This window comes from Mesocricetus auratus, unplaced genomic scaffold (genome assembly GCF_017639785.1).
Source record: "Mesocricetus auratus isolate SY011 unplaced genomic scaffold, BCM_Maur_2.0 Super-Scaffold_100013, whole genome shotgun sequence".
In the NCBI taxonomy this organism is placed as follows: domain Eukaryota; kingdom Metazoa; phylum Chordata; class Mammalia; order Rodentia; family Cricetidae; genus Mesocricetus; species Mesocricetus auratus.
Genome location: NW_024429196.1, coordinates 47,320,707 through 47,338,101, shown reverse-complemented (window position 1 = coordinate 47,338,101; position 17,395 = coordinate 47,320,707). Strand labels below are relative to the sequence as shown.

Genomic DNA, 17,395 nt, shown 5'->3' with positions numbered 1-17,395 from the left:
AGATCGCCTGGGAACTGCACAGAGCTCCCAATCCCGGCGGGAGCATCAGGTAAACAGGCCAGCTTCCCGGCCTGTGTTCCAGAGCCTGCAGATCGCCTGGGAACTGCACAGAGCTCCCAATCCCGGCGGGAGCATCAGGTAAACAGGCCAGCTTCCCGGCCTGTGTTCCAGAGCCTGCAGATCGCCTGGGAACTGCACAGAGCTCCCAATCCCGGCGGGAGCCAAGCACCCCAGACTCCAGATCTTCTCTCCCACCAAAGAGACCAGGAAACTACAGGAGCCAGGGAGACCAGGGGAGTAGCTGTTCCAGATCAGGTACAACAGGACCCAGCATAGGGTCCAGGGGACCAGGTAGGAGGCTAAGCGCCCCAGATTCCTGTTCTTCTTCTCTACTCACGGACCAGCATTTGGACAAGGCATAGAAGAACCACCAGATTACTGGACTTACTAGCACCCACCAAAAGGGAACTCTGGTCCCCAGACCAGGAAGGGGCTCTTTCTGCACCCACTAAAAGAAGAGATGGGAAAGAGACAATACAAAAACACAGTCAGCAACAGAAAAACAAATATGACACCGCCAGATTCTAGAGACTCCACACCAGCAAGACCCCAATATTCCAACGCGAAGGAAGCAGAAGAGAACGACCTTAAAAGCACTTTCATGAAAATGATAGAGGCCCTAAAAGAGGATATTGGAAAATCCCTCAAAGAAATGGAAGAAAAAACAAACCAAAAAATGCAAGAAATGGAAGAAAAAACAAACCAAAAAATGCTAGAATTGGAAGAAAAAAAAAACCAAAAAAGGCACGAAATGGAAGAAGAAACAAAGCAAAAAATGCAAGAAATGGTAGAAAAAACAAAGCAAAAAATGAAAAAAATGGAGGAAGAAACAAACCAAAAAAGGCAGGAAATGGAAGAAGAAACAAAGCACAAAATCCAAGAAATGGAACAAAAAGCAAACCAAAAAATGCAAGAAATGGAAGAAAGAACAAACCAAAAAATTCATAAAAGGCAACAAACGGACGAACAGATAAACAGAAAATTGCAAGAAGCAATGCAAACGCTGCAAGGGTTGAAAACTGAAATAGAGACACTAAAAAAAACACAATCTGAAGAAAGGCAGAAAATAGAAAAGCTGGACAAACAGTCAGGCACTACCAATACAAGCATTACCAACAGAATAGAAGAGATGGAAGAGAGAATCTCAAGTGTTGAAGATACATTAGGAGAAATGGATTTATCAACCAAAGAAAACCTTAAATCCAACAAATCCTTAACACAAAACATCCAGGAATTATGGGACACCATGAAAAGACCAAACCTAAGAATAATAGGTATAGAAGAAGGAGAAGAAATCCACCTCAAAGGGGCAGAAGGCATATTCAACAAAATCATAGAAGAAAACTTTCCCAACCTTAAGAAAGACATGCCAATGAAGGTACAAGAAGCCTACAGAACACCAAATAGAGTGGACCACAAAAAAAATCCCTCGCCACATAATAATCAAGACCCCAAACATACAGAATAAAGAAAGAATATTAAGAGCAGCTAAGGAAAAAGGTCAAGTAACATATAAAGGCAGACCTATCAGAATTACACCTGATTTCTCCATGGAAACTCTGAAAGCCAGAAGGTCCTGGATAGATATTCTACCTACACTAAGAGACCATGGATGCCAGCCCAGACTACTATACCCGGCAAAGCTCTCAATCACTATAGACGGAGAAAACAAGATATTCCATGACAAAACTAGATTCAACCAATATGTGTCCACTAACCCAGCCCTACAGAAAATTTTGGAAGGAAAACTCCAACCCAAGGAAGCTAACTACAACCAGAAAAACATAAGCATTAGAGAATCCCTCTCTACCAACAGCCAAAAGAACAAAGGGGCGAAATTCCACCCATAATTCCACCAACAACAACCATCGCAAATCGAAGAAGGATGAGCAATCAATGGTCATTAATATCCCTCAATATTAACGGCCTTAACTCACCCATAAAAAGACACAGACTAGCAGAATGGATTCGAAGACAGAACCCTTCCTTCTGCTGCATACAAGAAACACACCTCACCCTCAAAGACAGACATTACTTGAGAGTTAAAGGTTGGGAAAAAATTTTTCAATCAAATGGACCCAAGAAACAAGCAGGGGTAGCAATCCTAATATCTAACAAACTAGACTTTAAAATAAAATCAATCAAAAGAGATGAAGGAGGTCATTACATACTCATCACAGGTGAAACCCACCAAGACGAAGTGTCTATCCTGAACATCTATGCCCCCAATACAAAGGCATCCACATTCGTTAAAGAAACATTATTAGAACTTAAATCTCATCTAAAGCCCCACACAGTTATAGTGGGAGATTTCAACGCACCACTCTCACCACTAGACAAGAATACCAGACAGGAACTCAACAAAGAAGCAAAGGATCTAATAGAAGTAATGACCCAACTGGGATTAACAGATATCTATAGAACATTTCATCCACATAAAAAAGAATATACCTTCTTCTCACCACCACATGGAACCTTCTCAAAAATCGACCACATACTTGGCAACATATCAAACCTCAGCAGCTACAAAAAAATTGGAATAACTCCATGCATCTTATCAGACCACCATGCCTTAAAATTAGAATTCAACAACAACACAAATTGCAGAAAACCTACAAACTCATGGAAATTGAATAATGCTCAACTGCACCATCCCTGGGTCAAAGAGGAAATAAAAAAGAAATTAGAGACTTCCTCAAATTCAATGAGAATGAAGACACAACATACCCAAACCTATGGGACACCTTGAAAGCAGTGCTACGGGGGAAGTTCATAGCACTAAGTGCTCACATGAAGAAACAGGAAAACAGTTATACCAGAGAATTAACATCACAGCTAAAAGCTCTAGAACACAAAGAAGCAAACTCCCCCAGGAGGAGTAGACGCCAGGAAATAATCAAATTGAGGGCTGAAATCAACAAAGTAGAAACCAGGAAAACAATACAAAGAATCAATGCAACGAAGAGTTGGTTCTTTGAGAAAATCAACAAGATAGACAAACCTTTGTCCAAACTTACCAAACAGCAGAGAGTGAACACGCAAATTAACAAAATCAGAAATGAAAAGGGGGACATAACAACAGACTCTGAGGAAATCCAGAGAATCATTAGGTCATACTTTGAAAACCTGTACTCCACAAAATTCGAAAATTTAAAGGAAATGGATGACTTCCTGGACAGCTATCATTTGCCAAAACTAAATCAAGAACAGATAAGCAATTTAAATAGACCTATAACCCCTATGGAAATAGAAGCTGTCATCAAAAGTCTCCCAACCAAAAAAAAGTCCAGGTCCAGATGGCCTCAGTGCAGAATTCTACCACAAATTCAAAGAACAGCTTATACCAATTCTTCTCAAAGTGTTCCACACAATAGAAGCAGAAGGGTCTTTGCCAAACTCTTTCTATGAGGCTTCAATAACCTTGATCCCCAAGCCACACAAAGATACAACCAAGAAAGAGAACTTCAGACCAATATCCCTCATGAACATTGATGCAAAAATACTCAATAAAATACTGGCAAATCGGATCCAAGAACACATCAAAACAATCATGCACCACGATCAAGTAGGTTTCATCCCAGGGATGCAGGGATGGTTCAACATACGAAAATCCATCAACGTAATCCACCATATAAACAAGCTGAAAAACAAAAATCACATGATCATCTCACTAGATGCTGAAAAAGCCTTTGACAAAATCCAACACCCCTTCATGATAAAGGTCTTGGAGAGATCTGGGATAACAGGGACATACTTAAACATAATAAAAGCCATATACAGTAAACCAACAGCCAACATCAAACTAAATGGACAGAAACTCAACGCAATTCCTCTAAAATCAGGAACAAAACAAGGCTGTCCACTCTCTCCATACCTTTTCAACATGGTACTTGAAGTTCTAGCTATAGCCATACGACAACAAAGGGGGATCAAGGGGATACAAATTGGAAAGGAAGAAGTCAAACTTTCACTGTTTGCAGACGATATGATAGTTTACATCAATGACCCAAAGAACTCTACCAGGGAACTCTTACAGCTGATTAACACCTTCAGCAAAGTGGCAGGTTACAAGATCAACTCAAGAAAGTCAGTAGCCCTACTATATACAGATGATAAAAGGGCTGAAAGAGAAATCAGAGAAACATCACCCTTTACAATTGCCACAAACAACATAAAATACCTTGGGGTAACGCTAACCAAACAAGTGAAAGACCTGTATCGTAAGAACTTTGAATCTTTAAAGAAAGAAATTAAAGAAGCCCTCAGAAAATGGACAGATCTCCCATGCTCTTGGATAGGTAGGATCAATGTAGTAAAAATGGCAATCCTGCCAAAAGCAATCTACAGATTCAATGCTATCCCCATTAAAATCCCAGCACAATTCTTCACAGACCTTGAAAGAACAATAATCAATTTTGTATGGAAAAACAAAAGACCCAGGATAGCCAAAACAACCCTGTTCAACAAGGCAATGTCCGGAGGCATCACTATCCCTGACCTCAAGCTCTATTATAGAGCTATAGTCCTGAAAACAGCTTGGTATTGGCACAAAAATAGACAGGCAGACCAATGGAATCGAATTGAAAATCCGGGTATTAACCCACACACGTACGAACATCTCATCTTTGACAAAGAAGCTAAAAATATACAATGGAATAAAGAAAGCATCTTCAACAAATGGTGCTGGCATAATTGGAGACTGGCATGTAGAAAAATGCGGATCGATCCATGTTTATCGCCATGCACAAAACTTAAGTCCAAATGGATCAAAGACCTCAACATAAATCCAGCCACACTGAACCTCTTAGAAGAGAAAGTGGGTGGTACCCTTGAAAGAATTGGTACAGGAGACAGCTTCCTGAACATAACACCAGTAGCACAGACAGTGAGATCAACAATTAATAAATGGGACCTACTGAAACTGAGAAGCTTCTGTAAGGCAAAGGACACAGTCAGCAAGACAAAAAGGCAGCCCACAGAATGGGAAAAAATATTCACTAATCCCACATCTGACAGAGGGTTGATCTCCAAAATTTACAAAGAACTCAAGAAGCAAGTCTCCAAAACAGCAAAGGACCCAATTAAGAAGTGGGCTGCAGAACTAAATAGAGAGTTTTCAATAGAGGAGTCTAAAATGGCTGAGAGGCACTTGAGAAAGTGCTCAACATCCTTAGCCATCCGGGAAATGCAAATCAAAGCAACTCTGAGATACCATCTCACTCCTGTCAGAATGGCTAAAATCAAAAACACCAATGACAATTTATGCTGGAGAGGATGTGGTGAAAGGGGACACTCCTCCATTGCTGGTGGGAGTGCCAACTGGTTCAGCCACTTTGGAAAGCAGTATGGAGATTCCTCAGAAAAATGGGAATAAACCTACCACAAGACCCAGCAACTGCACTCTTAGGCATATATCCAAAAGATGCCCATTCATATAACAAAGATGTCTGTTCCACTATGTTCATAGCAGCTTTATTTGTAATAGCCAGAACTTGGAAGCAACCTAGATGTCCCTCACCCGAAGAATGGATAGAGAAAATGTGGTACATCTACACAATGGAGTACTATTCAGCAGAAAAAAATAATGGAATCATGAGATTCGCAGGCAAATGGATGACACTAGAAGAAACCATCCTGAGTGAGGTAACCCAGTCACAAAAAGAGAAACATGGCATGTACTCTCTCATATATGGATTTTAGACATAGATCTGGGGAGTGCCAGCCTACAATCCTATGGCCAGAGAGTCTGGGAAACAGAAACTTCATTTACTGGCTGGTTAAGTACTGAGCTGAACTCAAGAAAGCCAGTATCAGAGAGGGAGGACTGATGATCAAAGGGATTAAGACTGGGCTGGTTGAACCCCCAGAAACAGCTGACCAGACAAAGGTTAACTCTTGAATCCCAGGCATCAGCCTGGGAATCCAGCATGGGACTGATCAAGACCCCCTGAATCTGGGTGTCAGTGAGGAGGCCTAGGTAATCTATTGAGCCTTGGACAGCAGATCAGTACCCATCCCAAGTATACACACGGTCTCTGGACTCTCATAGAACAATGTGAGGTGCACTCTCACCCTGAACTCTTGGGGAAGGGTCTAGGCCCTGCCCTATATGAAATGACAGACTATGGACACCCCCATGGAGGGCCTCACCCTCCCTGGGGGAAAGAGGGGATAACGGGGGGGGGGGGGTGATGGGGGGAGGGCACGGGAGGAGGGGAGGGAAAGGGAGAGGGACCTCGTACTGACTTGTGAAGCAACCTTGTTTCTTATCTAAATTTAAAATGGAAAATAAAAAAAATATTAATAAAAAAAAAGATAGGATAGATAATAAAGTATTTTCTCTGCCAAATACAAATGGACTAGACAATGTAATTCTTACCTGATAATTGTTCTTATTGTATATATTTTACTGTATTAGAGTTAAAACCTTTCCTTTTTATTTAGATAAAAGCAAGAAATATTGTGGGATATTTGATCATACTGTGATACCCCAAGACTGTTTTCATAAAGTTAACCTTGAGTCAGGAGGTAGAGTCATTGATTAGTTCACAAGAACTAGTCATAGAGAATAGGAGGACCCAGTGTATGGATAGAAAGGTATAGGAAGGAGTAGGGAGGGACTTGGAGATTCTCAGGCTTTTGTCCTTCCCTTTTGTTCTGGGAAGAGTGGACAGAAAGTCATCTGGTTGCTCCTCCACCACATCTTTGATCTATCAGGTTTTTACCCCAATATCTGACTCCCAAGTCTTTGTTAATAGAACAACTGCATTAAAAACAACAGCATGTGGATGGCCTACCATGAGTAGGGGCTCCGACCAATAGCACTTGTGTTAGGGTCCCATTCAGTCTCACATGGCCACTTGACAGGGAGGTACCCAGCTTTCCCATTGCCTGCAAAGAACAATTGATCATTACTGATCAACCAAGCTAACTGCAGCACATCTTTCAGAAGGAGGCTGTGATACCTTATTTCCTGAGATAGTAATTTCGCTCTGGCGGTTTGGAGGAAAGTAGCCATACACCCTTCCCAGGCTGTTTTTCTCATGGTTCCTGGAGAGAACACAATGGTAGAAGAAGCTGAGCCTTACCCCATCATGCATCCTTGGGGCTCTGTCCTGTAATCCTGGACCACAGACACTGGCACCTATGAAGTTAAGCTCACCAACATGGAGGCTCCCAGGTCTAATATTCACCCTCCACCTCCACACTACAGCAAAAGCAAGGATGCCTACTCCCAGTGGTTGAATCACACTATCTACCTACTCCACTGCCGGTATCCCTGTGTGGAAGTCCTCACTGCCGGAACTTCAGAATCAGACTGTATTGGAGAGAGTGTCTTTAAAGGGGTCACCAAGTGAAAAGGAGAACACTTGGGAGAGCCACAATCAAATGTGACTTCGTCCTTATAATAAGAACAGATTGGTACACAGACAAACCAGAGGTATGTAACATTCCCAGGGCAGACATGATTGATTTGCTTCCAGAGTGCTGCAGTGCTGCCAATGCACAGCCAAGATGCCCTGGGCTGTTGTTAGTTCCTTTAATAACTGTCAGTCACTGCCCACTTCTATCTGACTTAGTATCTCTGTGACTCTTGGGTAAAACCATCTCCCCCCTACTCAGCAGCCTCTGGAGCCATAGCATGAAGTCCTTATGGTTCTGTAACCTGAATAAGTTGTTTCCACAAATTTTGAGGGTGAATGCTTTTATTTCCCACTTTCTTTTGTTCTGTCACTAAAATAATTTCATGTAACCATTACTGCTTTGAAACATGTCATGTGAGCAACCTGAATCTGTGTCCCTGTGCCACAGTCACTCCCATTTGGCTCAAGAATAAACTATTTCTGGGGCTGGAGAGATGGCTCAGCTGTTATGGGCACTGGTTACTCTTCCAGAAGACTGAGGTTCAATTCCCAGCACCCACATGGTAGCTCACAACTGGCTGTAACTCCAGTTCCAGGAGATACAACACCCTCTTCTGGATCCTTAGGGCACTGCACACAGAGTTTTGTTTTTGTTTTTTGTTTTATTGTTTGTTTGTTTTTTTAAGAATTGAGCTGTTTCTTATTCCCTTTGAGGTGAGGGCTGTGCCTCACAGAGATGATTCTGTAAGGACAGAAGGAAGACGTCTGTATATAAGCCAAACAGAGGCTTCACAAGAACCCTACCCACACTCTGGTCCTGGATTCCCAACCTCCAGGACAGTAAAATGAAATATTTCTGTGTTTAAAGCCTGGGCTGAGAGGAGTTTGTTGCTGTGGTTCTTGCCAACTGCAGCTTCTAAGATGAAAAGTCCGTGGCCTCCCTCCAGAGCTGAGGCTGTTCCTTCTAAGGGCAACAGCCACTCACCCCTTTCTTTGCACCCCACACTTAATAAGGTCCCAGAATAACTGACACTTGCCCCTATGAACATTGTTTCCCCAGATGCCAATGCCAACACTGACCTGCTGGCGTTCTTCCAAGTTGGGCTCCCAACCAACAGCAGGGTTCTGTTTGTCACTGTGACCCCATGGAGGGAGTATCCAAACCAAGAGAAGTCCTCCTCACCGCTCACGTTCCAGTCAGCTTCCTCTGCAGTCAGTGTTTCTAAAGAAAACCCATCTCCATCAACCAACCAACTAATCACCAATCAGTGACACCCAGTCCCAGTAAATGAACATGAAAGAAGCAAAGAAAGGTGTGTTACGGGCATGGTGATGCACATATATAATCTTAGAACTTGGGATATGGAGGCAGAACGATCAAGAGTTCAAGGTCATCCTTGGCTCTATGCAGTTTGAGACTAGGCTGGGTGGCATGAGACCCTGTTTTAAAACAAAAATAAACCCCTACATGACTGAATGAATTAATGGTACTCACTCCCTTTGTGCGGAAGGACCTGGAACTGAAAGGATGCTTCCTGTTTATGAACATATGAGAACTAGTTCCCCGCTTCTGAGATTTTGCCAGAACCCCTTTGTCATACATATATGGATCCCAGGACCCCAGCATCAGAAGTAGATGTCACTCTTCAGACAAGAAGTGTGTTTCTGGAGCTCATTTCCAGCAGGTAAAGATACTATTTAGAAAGACCTTTCTCAGGGCAGTTGGAACATCTGGGATAACTTTGACCTCAGCCTTTGTAGAATTCCTATTTCACTCGTTGAAGCTGTGAGAATAACCTCTTCCACCAGGGTCATACTGATCTGGGTGGTCTGTGCTGCCACCCTGGGCCATGGTGTCAACTGGACTCAAACTATGGTCAAGAGCCATGTCTGGGTCTGTGGCCCTACTGCAGCTGGGGTCTGTGTTGATGTCCATGTAGCCTGTTACCATCAAGGCTGTGTGAATACCCAGGGTTGAGGATGCCACCTAAGGCCATGTTGGTGTCTGAGGGTCATGCTGCAGCTGGGGCCATACAGATCTGAGTGTCCTACACTGCCACACAGGGCCATGGTGACATTTAGGCATTAGTTTCAGTCAAGAATCACATCTGAATATGTGGTCCTACCACAGATGGGGTCTGTGTTGATGTCTGTGGCCTGTGTTACCATCAAAGACCATAAGAATAGCCAAGGTCAGGGCCACCACATTTAGGAGAGATGTCCTCACCCCTCGCCACAGGCCTGTAAGAGCTGGCCCTAATGCTATAGGCATAGAAGAGCTGGCTGCACCCCTTGCCTGAGGGGGCCAGTCCCAGTGGCCAGGACTGACAAAATCAGCCATCACCCTGACCCACAGACTTTGAACTGGCACACTCCAACATCTACCCCATCTATGACCTGCAGGAGTACGTAAGGGAACTGGGCAACCATAGCCACAGGATCTCCATGACTCAGGGCAACAGCAGGATATCAGAGGAGTCTCGGTGAGGGTCCAGCATTGATGATTTACCAGAAGTCAGAGGCCTTGAACTGGACCAACAACACATTACACAATGAACATTTGCAAGGAGAGCTGAGTGGACCAAAAGGTATACTTCTCAACACACCACATCTCCCAATGACACTAATACAAATGAAAAGGGTGCAGAGAAAAGAAAGATGAGGAGTGAAGTGGGTATTTGTTTGGTTCCTTACTTTGTTTTGTTTTTAATTAATTTTTAAATGTCTCTTATGGGGGATGTTATGGGGGTGAGGGGTAGACATGGAGAGACTGGGAAATGAGCAGGATTGAAGTACATAATGTGAAATTCTCAAAGAATCAATTAAAATTATGTTTAAAAAAGAATAACCTCTTGTCCCCTTTGTGATTTTTTTATACTCAGAGTTAATATTTTTAAACATTTGTTTCTGGTGTGTGTGTGTGTGTGTGTGTGTGTGTGTGTGTGTGTGTGTATGTGTTTGGGTACACACATGCCATGGCATGCACAGGGAAGTCAAAGAGCAACTTTTTGGAGTTAGTTCTGTCCCTCTACCATATGGATTCTGGAGATCAAGCTCAGGTGTCAGGCTTAGCAGCAAGCCCCTTTACCCACTGGGCCCTCTCACCTGCCCTCATTGGCAATTCTCTCCCCATCTTTTGCCAGTCCCTGCCTGCATGAGATCCTGTCTCTTAGCACGTGACATTATAGCACATTCAGGTAAAGAACACAATTCCCTATGCAAGAGACATCGTGCAGCACAGTCAAGCTGGAATCCCTGCCCCCCCCCCACCAGTTCTACCTTTGTCACTCTGTCTGGGCCGTGAATAAAAGGCAGCCACGATCCCTCGCTGCTTCCCTCCACCAGGTGCAAAAGGTGAGCTGATCACCAGGTCAGGCTGGCCATCTCCATCCATATCTGCTGACAGGAGGGTCCAGCCCAGGTTACAATAGGTGTCCTTAGAAGGGAAAAAAGGAATCCATCAGCCCCAGAGGCCATGGGCAGAGCTGAGTGAGTCCCCAACATGAGGCCAAGACATACCTTGCAGGAGATGGTGATGTTGGGGGAAGGAGACAGCTTCCCTTGCTGAGACCCATAGTAGACATACACTGCACCCTAGACAAGCACAAATGACAGCAAACCATATGCTTTCATGGTGTCAATAACCCTGAACCCTAGATCACAGCAAAACAGAGAGGACTCACTGTCCCCAGAAACTCGGTCTGGACATGGGAGGTCATCGTTGTTTGTGTAACACAAGGTTTTGCTGTGTATTTATCCCACACTGGCCTGGAATTCACTATGCAAACCAGGCTGGCCTTGAACTCAAGGATATCCTCCTGCTTCAACCCTCTGTCACAGATTATGTATCACCATACCTAGCTATGTTTCTTTTAAATCTTCATTTCCATTAGATTTAAGAGAGACTGGGGGGGGGGGATTTATCCCTGCCTCCCAATCTGCAGTCACTGCGGTGTGTCCAAGGATCTGACGGGCTCTTCTCCAGAAGCCCTCTCAGTTCCCATCTCCTCCTGACAGGCACTCTGCTCCCTGGCCCCTTCCCCACCTCTGCCTTCTCCCCAGCCTTACATTGTAGGTGAGCTGCCCTGAGCCCACAGAGGGGGCACCCACAGCCAAGTCAGGAAGCCCATCCATGTTGAAGTCCAGCACGGCCAAAGCGGAGCCAAAGCGACCTGAAGGCTGAGGAAACACAGTTAGTTCTATGGGCTAAGCATGTCCTCCAGACTCAGTGTGGAAAGCCTGGGCCCCAACCTATTGCCCACAGGCAGAGGCCCAAAACCTCACTGCTAGGTAGCACATTTGGGTAGCTCTGCCTTAGGGGACGTCAGGTAAGTCTGTCTGTCTGGAGGAGAAACTGAAGTACAAGAGAGCAGATAGTCCTGAGGAGCTCTAGATGTGTAGACATGGTCTTGTGTGTGCACTTCAACCCACACTACAATATCCTGTGTGTGTTGGGGGGGGGTGCTAGGTGTTGAGCTGAATGTCTCACACATGCTAGGAAAGTACTCCACCATTGAGCTATATCCTCAGCCCTTTTTGTATTTTTTTCTTTTTTCCATTTTGAGATAGGGTCTCACTAAATTGCCCAAGCTGTCCTTGAACTCACTTTGTAACTGAGGCAGGCCTTGAACTTGTGACCTTTCCTCCTGTCTTAACCTCCTGAGTAGCTAGGCTGGAAGGCCTACGCCACCAGGCTGAGCTGAGAGTTTCAGTAACAGCCCCAAAGGAACAGCAGCAGCAACAGCCCCGTCTGTGGGCTCAGGGCAGCTCACCTACAATGTAAGGCTGGGGAGTGGTAGCTGCAGGCCTAGGATGGCTGTATATTTCAATTTCAAGTAATGAATACAAACCAGTCTCCCAGCTGCCACTTTCACATACACAAACACCCACTTTCGATGGTTCTTACCCTGCAAAGCACAGCTGTGGAACCTCCCCACCAAGGCAGAACATTCTATGGAGCTGTACAAGTCAGTTGCTATTATTACTAACCTCACATGCCTTTCATAAGACAAAAACTTGTTCTAGCCCAACATAACTTGTTCCCAGCATAGATGTTTCTCTACGGATATTTTTCCTGCTCCTATCTAAAATCAGCCTAAACCTAACTCACCAGCTGCTTCTCTATGCCTTCCACAGCTTACACCACAAGGAATTGTCTGGCAATAGTGATGTTGCCACATCACACATGACCCAGTGGCCCACATATTATCCCTTGACTAACTCTTTCAGTGTGTGCAATGGTATCTGTGGCATCTGGCCTTTTGAAATAAATGATCCGGGAGCATGACAAAGGACAGGGACTACTCCAGAACTGAAGGCATGCTAGGGTTGGGTGGGGGAACTGAGCCTTGCCCTCTGGAGATGGGCTGTGTCACCTTCAGCGGCTGTGCTGTTAATCTGTGTTAAGATCCCGCCACTCATTCACAGCAAAGCAGAGTAGCAACCTAATACTCCCTGGGAGCCAAGAACAAAGCGAGGCTCATGATGACACAAGGCTGGGCACAGGCTTCCAAAGTCTAGTTCATGCCTTTTTCTGGCAATCTTCCAAACTGCCAAAGGTCACAGGGGAGGAGGGCATTGGGGAGCCACCACCTCCCATCCCATGTGGACTTAGGGAATGTGTCCTGCAGGAAGCCACTGGCCAGAATTTTGGACTTTACCCATTTGTCTAACAGTAGTGACTGTGCAGCAGTAAAAGAGACAGGGATAGCTTGATTTATTTGGGAAATATTTCTTGTGGTTTCAGAAGGCTTCAAAAAATGGAACAGCCTCTACAATGTGACCTCATATACTGGGTAGGCAACTCATTTCCACATGGCAGGGCCACGACTGCTTTCGTCAGAACCTAAACTAGATCACAAACCCCTGGTACTTTTGATTGTTTTTGTTTTGTTTTTTGTCTTTACAGGTAGGTATGATGACATCTTTCCCCCCACAGCATTAATAACTAGCAATGGAGAAGTGACTTGCCCAGTCAGAGAGCCACCACTGATCCTCAAATCTAGGTTCCTAATCCTAGGCACTTGACACTCAAAGATTCAGGATGAGGCCGGTGCCACCAAAGCCTCTCCTGTGACCAGCAGTGAGGTTCTGGTGCTCCTCCTTGCTACTAAAATGGCTAATACCTTCTGTGTCTGCAAAGCCCTCTAGGACCCTAAGTGTTCCCAAGAGAAACGAACACTCCGATTCAGTGAGAAACACACACAATGACTGTGAGTTTCCCCTAGGGATGAAAAACTGATCAGAGTACAGCAATGATATCTAAGCAAAGCCTGGAGTTCAAAGATGGGCCGATGGCAGGTTTTTGCTGTGGTAAACGCTCCACAATTATTGAAGACAGTTGCACAGCAGAAACGAAGAAAGGCATATGGGAATTCCATCCTCACTCACTGCACTGCATCAAACAACCGCAGCTCTTCATGCTACCAACCTCAGAACTTGGAAGAAGAGGCACTGAGGAGCTCAAGGCCTGCTTGGACTACATAATGAATTCCAGGGAAGCCTGGGCTACAGTGTGAGACCCTGTCTCTTAAAATAGAAAAGAAATCAAATTCCACTTGAAGCTGGTGTAAATGGCATGCGTATGTGGGGAAGGCATTGTGTTTCATACGCAGAGGTAGTAACAGATGGAGATAAATGAAGTGAAGGTGACCTACCGATAAAATGCACTGCATCCGTGTAGGCAGCACTGTAGTCATTCCCCTGAGGAGGGACTCGTCTGGAGAATGTGTCTCAAAATGTGCAGACTGGGGGCAGTGGCTCAGCAGTAGGGTGCTACTAGAACCCCACCAATGAGGGGCTGGGGGCATGGCTCAGTGGTAGAGTACCTGCCTAGACTCCCCAAACGAAAGGCTGGGGGCATGGGTCAGTGGTACAATTCTGACCACAGCATCTACTGTGGCTCAGCAGTAGAGCGCTTGCTTAGCACGCTCTGTGAGGAGCGAGGGAGAGGGCTCAGCCAAAGAGTGCTTGCCTAGTAGCCTGAGTGAGGGCTGCAGTGGGCTCAGCAGTAGAGCACTTGCCTGACATGTAGGAAGTCCTGGATTGAACCCCCAGTACCAGAAAGACAATGAAAACATACCAAAATGTCAGCAGTGGCTTACTCACCCCTAAGAGAGGAAAGACGTGACAGGAGGTCTCACCTGGAAGCCCTGCAGGATCCCGTGGGCCTCCTTGTCTAGGTCTAGGTCGATGGGGGGCAGGCCCAGATCATTGCCATAGATGATGTATACCCGCCCAATCTGGAAGCGGCCAGGGTGGCTGTAGCCTGGTGCACCCACCACGAGGTCACTGTGCCCATCCTGGTTGAGGTCAGCTGAAGCCATGACCCTTAGAGAAGAAGAGAACTGAGGGCTATGGTAACACTGCCTGCTCTCCTTTCCGGAACCCAGCAATTCAGATTTCCCAGCTGACTCTGCATTCTGAGTGACCGCTGGGAACATTCATCTGGGGAGCTATATCACTTGTGGGATTCAAAGTCATTCTCCATAGGGGGAAACAAAACCAAACTTGACAGCTAGAGGTATCTGGGCCTTCCTGGACCACAAAGCCAGAGTAGGAAAAGAACAGCCTCATAAAAGTGTGTGTTCTACAAGCAGCCACTAAGATCCTGGATTGGCCTGTTTGGTCCACCGTTACTTAATCAAATACTGTTTATTTCCACCCTACCAACACAGCCCAACTTTTATGGAATTAAATTGGGTATCCAACATATGTAGTATATGAAATGATGTCCCTAAAGTGGAAAAGGCCACACCTGTGTTAAAGATTCTGCAAGGTTTATTGGAAGTCCCCGATTGTGGAGAGCAAATCCAGAGCCAGATTATCTTGGATTGTCTTTGGCATCTCAGTGGCAGTTAATTGTCCACCTGCGTCTGACCTCACACCCTTGAGATGATTGGGGAAATCCTTCAGGGATGTATTAAAAGACGTGAAGCTTCAACCAACCCCAAGGCTAAGAAAGTTATGGATAGCATCTGAGACCTGTAGCAGCCATTTTATTCTATCCAAACTGCTTGATGGTCCCACCAACATATTTTGTTATTTGTTTTGAGACAGGGTCTCACTATGTAGCCTCAACTGGCCTGGAACTCACTATGTAGACCAGGCTGGCCCAAAACTCAGAGATCCTGCTGCCTCTGACTCCCAAGTGCTGGGATTAAAGGGGTGTGCCATCATGCCTGGTGCACCAATATATTTTTAAGTGTCTTGATTTATAACTTTTTCTTTTATGTCACTATTAAAACTCCATGAAACTGTTACCACACTGAAACACAGCATTTGGCGTGACCCAAGTCTGTGTTCTTAGACCTCGGTCACTCATAATTGGCTCTAGAATACACTCTGTGATGAGAGTTGCATTTTTGTATCAAGTAAGTACTTCCAAGTGGGATTTGTGACTGACTGGTTATAGAGATGACAGTCAATGGTTCACTTGTCACCCCGGGACTGAAAAGAATAAAAGTTATGCTAATTCTAGCTCACACAGCCATGGAAAGAACAAGTAACATGACACAGTTTCTAAGATGCATGGTGGAAGGGCGCAGGCCAGAGCAGAGCCCCTGAGGCTAAGACTAGGCCCTGCTTCTTGTGGCTGCCAGCCCCGCAGCTCCCACCTGTGGCTCTTGCAGGAATGTGGCTAAGAAGAGCCTTTGCTCACACATGAATGACAGCAGAGAGGAGGGATTTACCTCCCTGTTCCCTTCGTTTGCTGCATGTGTCAGTGTCCCCCAAATAAAGGGCCACCAGGAACCCCACTGAGAAGACAGCAGTGTTGCCAAATCATCCAGAAGTCACTTTCATGCCCATGGCTAGGTTCGAAATCAAATGAATCCCCAGCTCTCTCGATGAGGTGATCAGTGGGTACCAGACTTTCACCAGAAGAAGCAACTGTATTCAAATCATCGTCAGAGCTCTCTGCCTTCATTCCTGGAGTATCATTGCACTACAGGGGGAAAGCCCATGAAAATAAATCCCTAAGAACACTGGGGCCTTGAAGATACTCTACAAAATACACTTCGTTGTTGCGATTACTTAGCAAAGTGAAAGATCCTGGTGCTTAAATATATTTGACCAACTATAAAAAGCTATTGGAACTTATATAGTTTAGACATTAAATTAATGATTTTTATGATTAATTATGAAATGGGGTTCTCCATTGTTTGTTTGGGGTTGATTGTTTTTTCATTTGTTTGTTTTGAGACAGGATAGACCTGTCTCAAAACATGTAGACCTAGATGTCCTAGAACTCACTATATAGACCAGGTTGGTCTCAAACTCAGAGATTCGTCTGCTTCTGCCTTTCTGAGTGCCTGGATTAAAGGTGGAAAAATGGGTTCTAATGTAACCAGGGTCCTCTGCGGGAGCCCTGCCGAAGGAGAGACATTCTCAAGAGACACCATCATGCCTCTCTCTTCAGCTTTCCAGTTCACCCCTTTTCACTTGTAGTATCAGTGTGTCTAACAGGAATTCAGGAAACGAGTCTAGCTTCTAAAGAAATGACTTCCAACTCTAAACCTATGTAAAGAATGGGACTTGGGAAAAAGAATTCTGACGGCCAGGGAATGAGTCAGGGACCTTATACTTCACTGCACCAAACAATTCTTTTCTCTTTCAAAACTGGAGGTGTGTATGAACCCATTTTCCAGGATATATAAAACATTTTAAATCTTTTCTTTTTTCTTTTTTTCTTTTTTTTTTTTTTTTTTTTTTTTGGTTTTTTCAAGACAGGGTTTCTCTGTATTGTTTTGGAGGCTGTCCTCGAACTCACTCGGTAGACCAGGCTGTCCTCGAACTCACAGAGATCTGCCTGCCGAGTGCTGGGATTAAAGGCGTGCGCCACCAACGCCCGGCCTTAAAACATTTTAAATCTTAAAAGACATTATTTAAAGCCCCTGTGCCGGTTAGTTTTTTGCCAAGTTGACATAAATCAGGGACATCTGGAAAGAGGGAACTTCAACTGAGAAAATGCT

General features: G+C 44.8%; 1 protein-coding gene across 16 annotated transcripts in view; it reads right to left on the bottom strand.

Moving 5' to 3' along the window:
• Positions 1-17,395, bottom strand: part of Gpld1 (glycosylphosphatidylinositol specific phospholipase D1) — a 69,241-nt gene that overhangs the window by 11,288 nt on the left and 40,558 nt on the right. For all 16 annotated transcript variants that reach the window (XR_005880811.1, XM_040755738.1, XM_040755741.1 and 13 more), the window contains 7 exons: positions 14,567-14,753; positions 11,493-11,603; positions 10,944-11,018; positions 10,704-10,860; positions 8,505-8,646; positions 7,026-7,110; positions 6,858-6,951 (listed from right to left, as the gene is read on the bottom strand). Coding sequence is in view for 15 of the 16 variants with exons in the window: in XM_040755738.1 (XP_040611672.1) it covers positions 6,858-6,951; positions 7,026-7,110; positions 8,505-8,646; positions 10,704-10,860; positions 10,944-11,018; positions 11,493-11,603; positions 14,567-14,753 (851 nt within the window). In the remaining variant the exon portion in view is untranslated. The remainder of the gene's footprint in view (positions 1-6,857; positions 6,952-7,025; positions 7,111-8,504; positions 8,647-10,703; positions 10,861-10,943; positions 11,019-11,492; positions 11,604-14,566; positions 14,754-17,395) is intronic.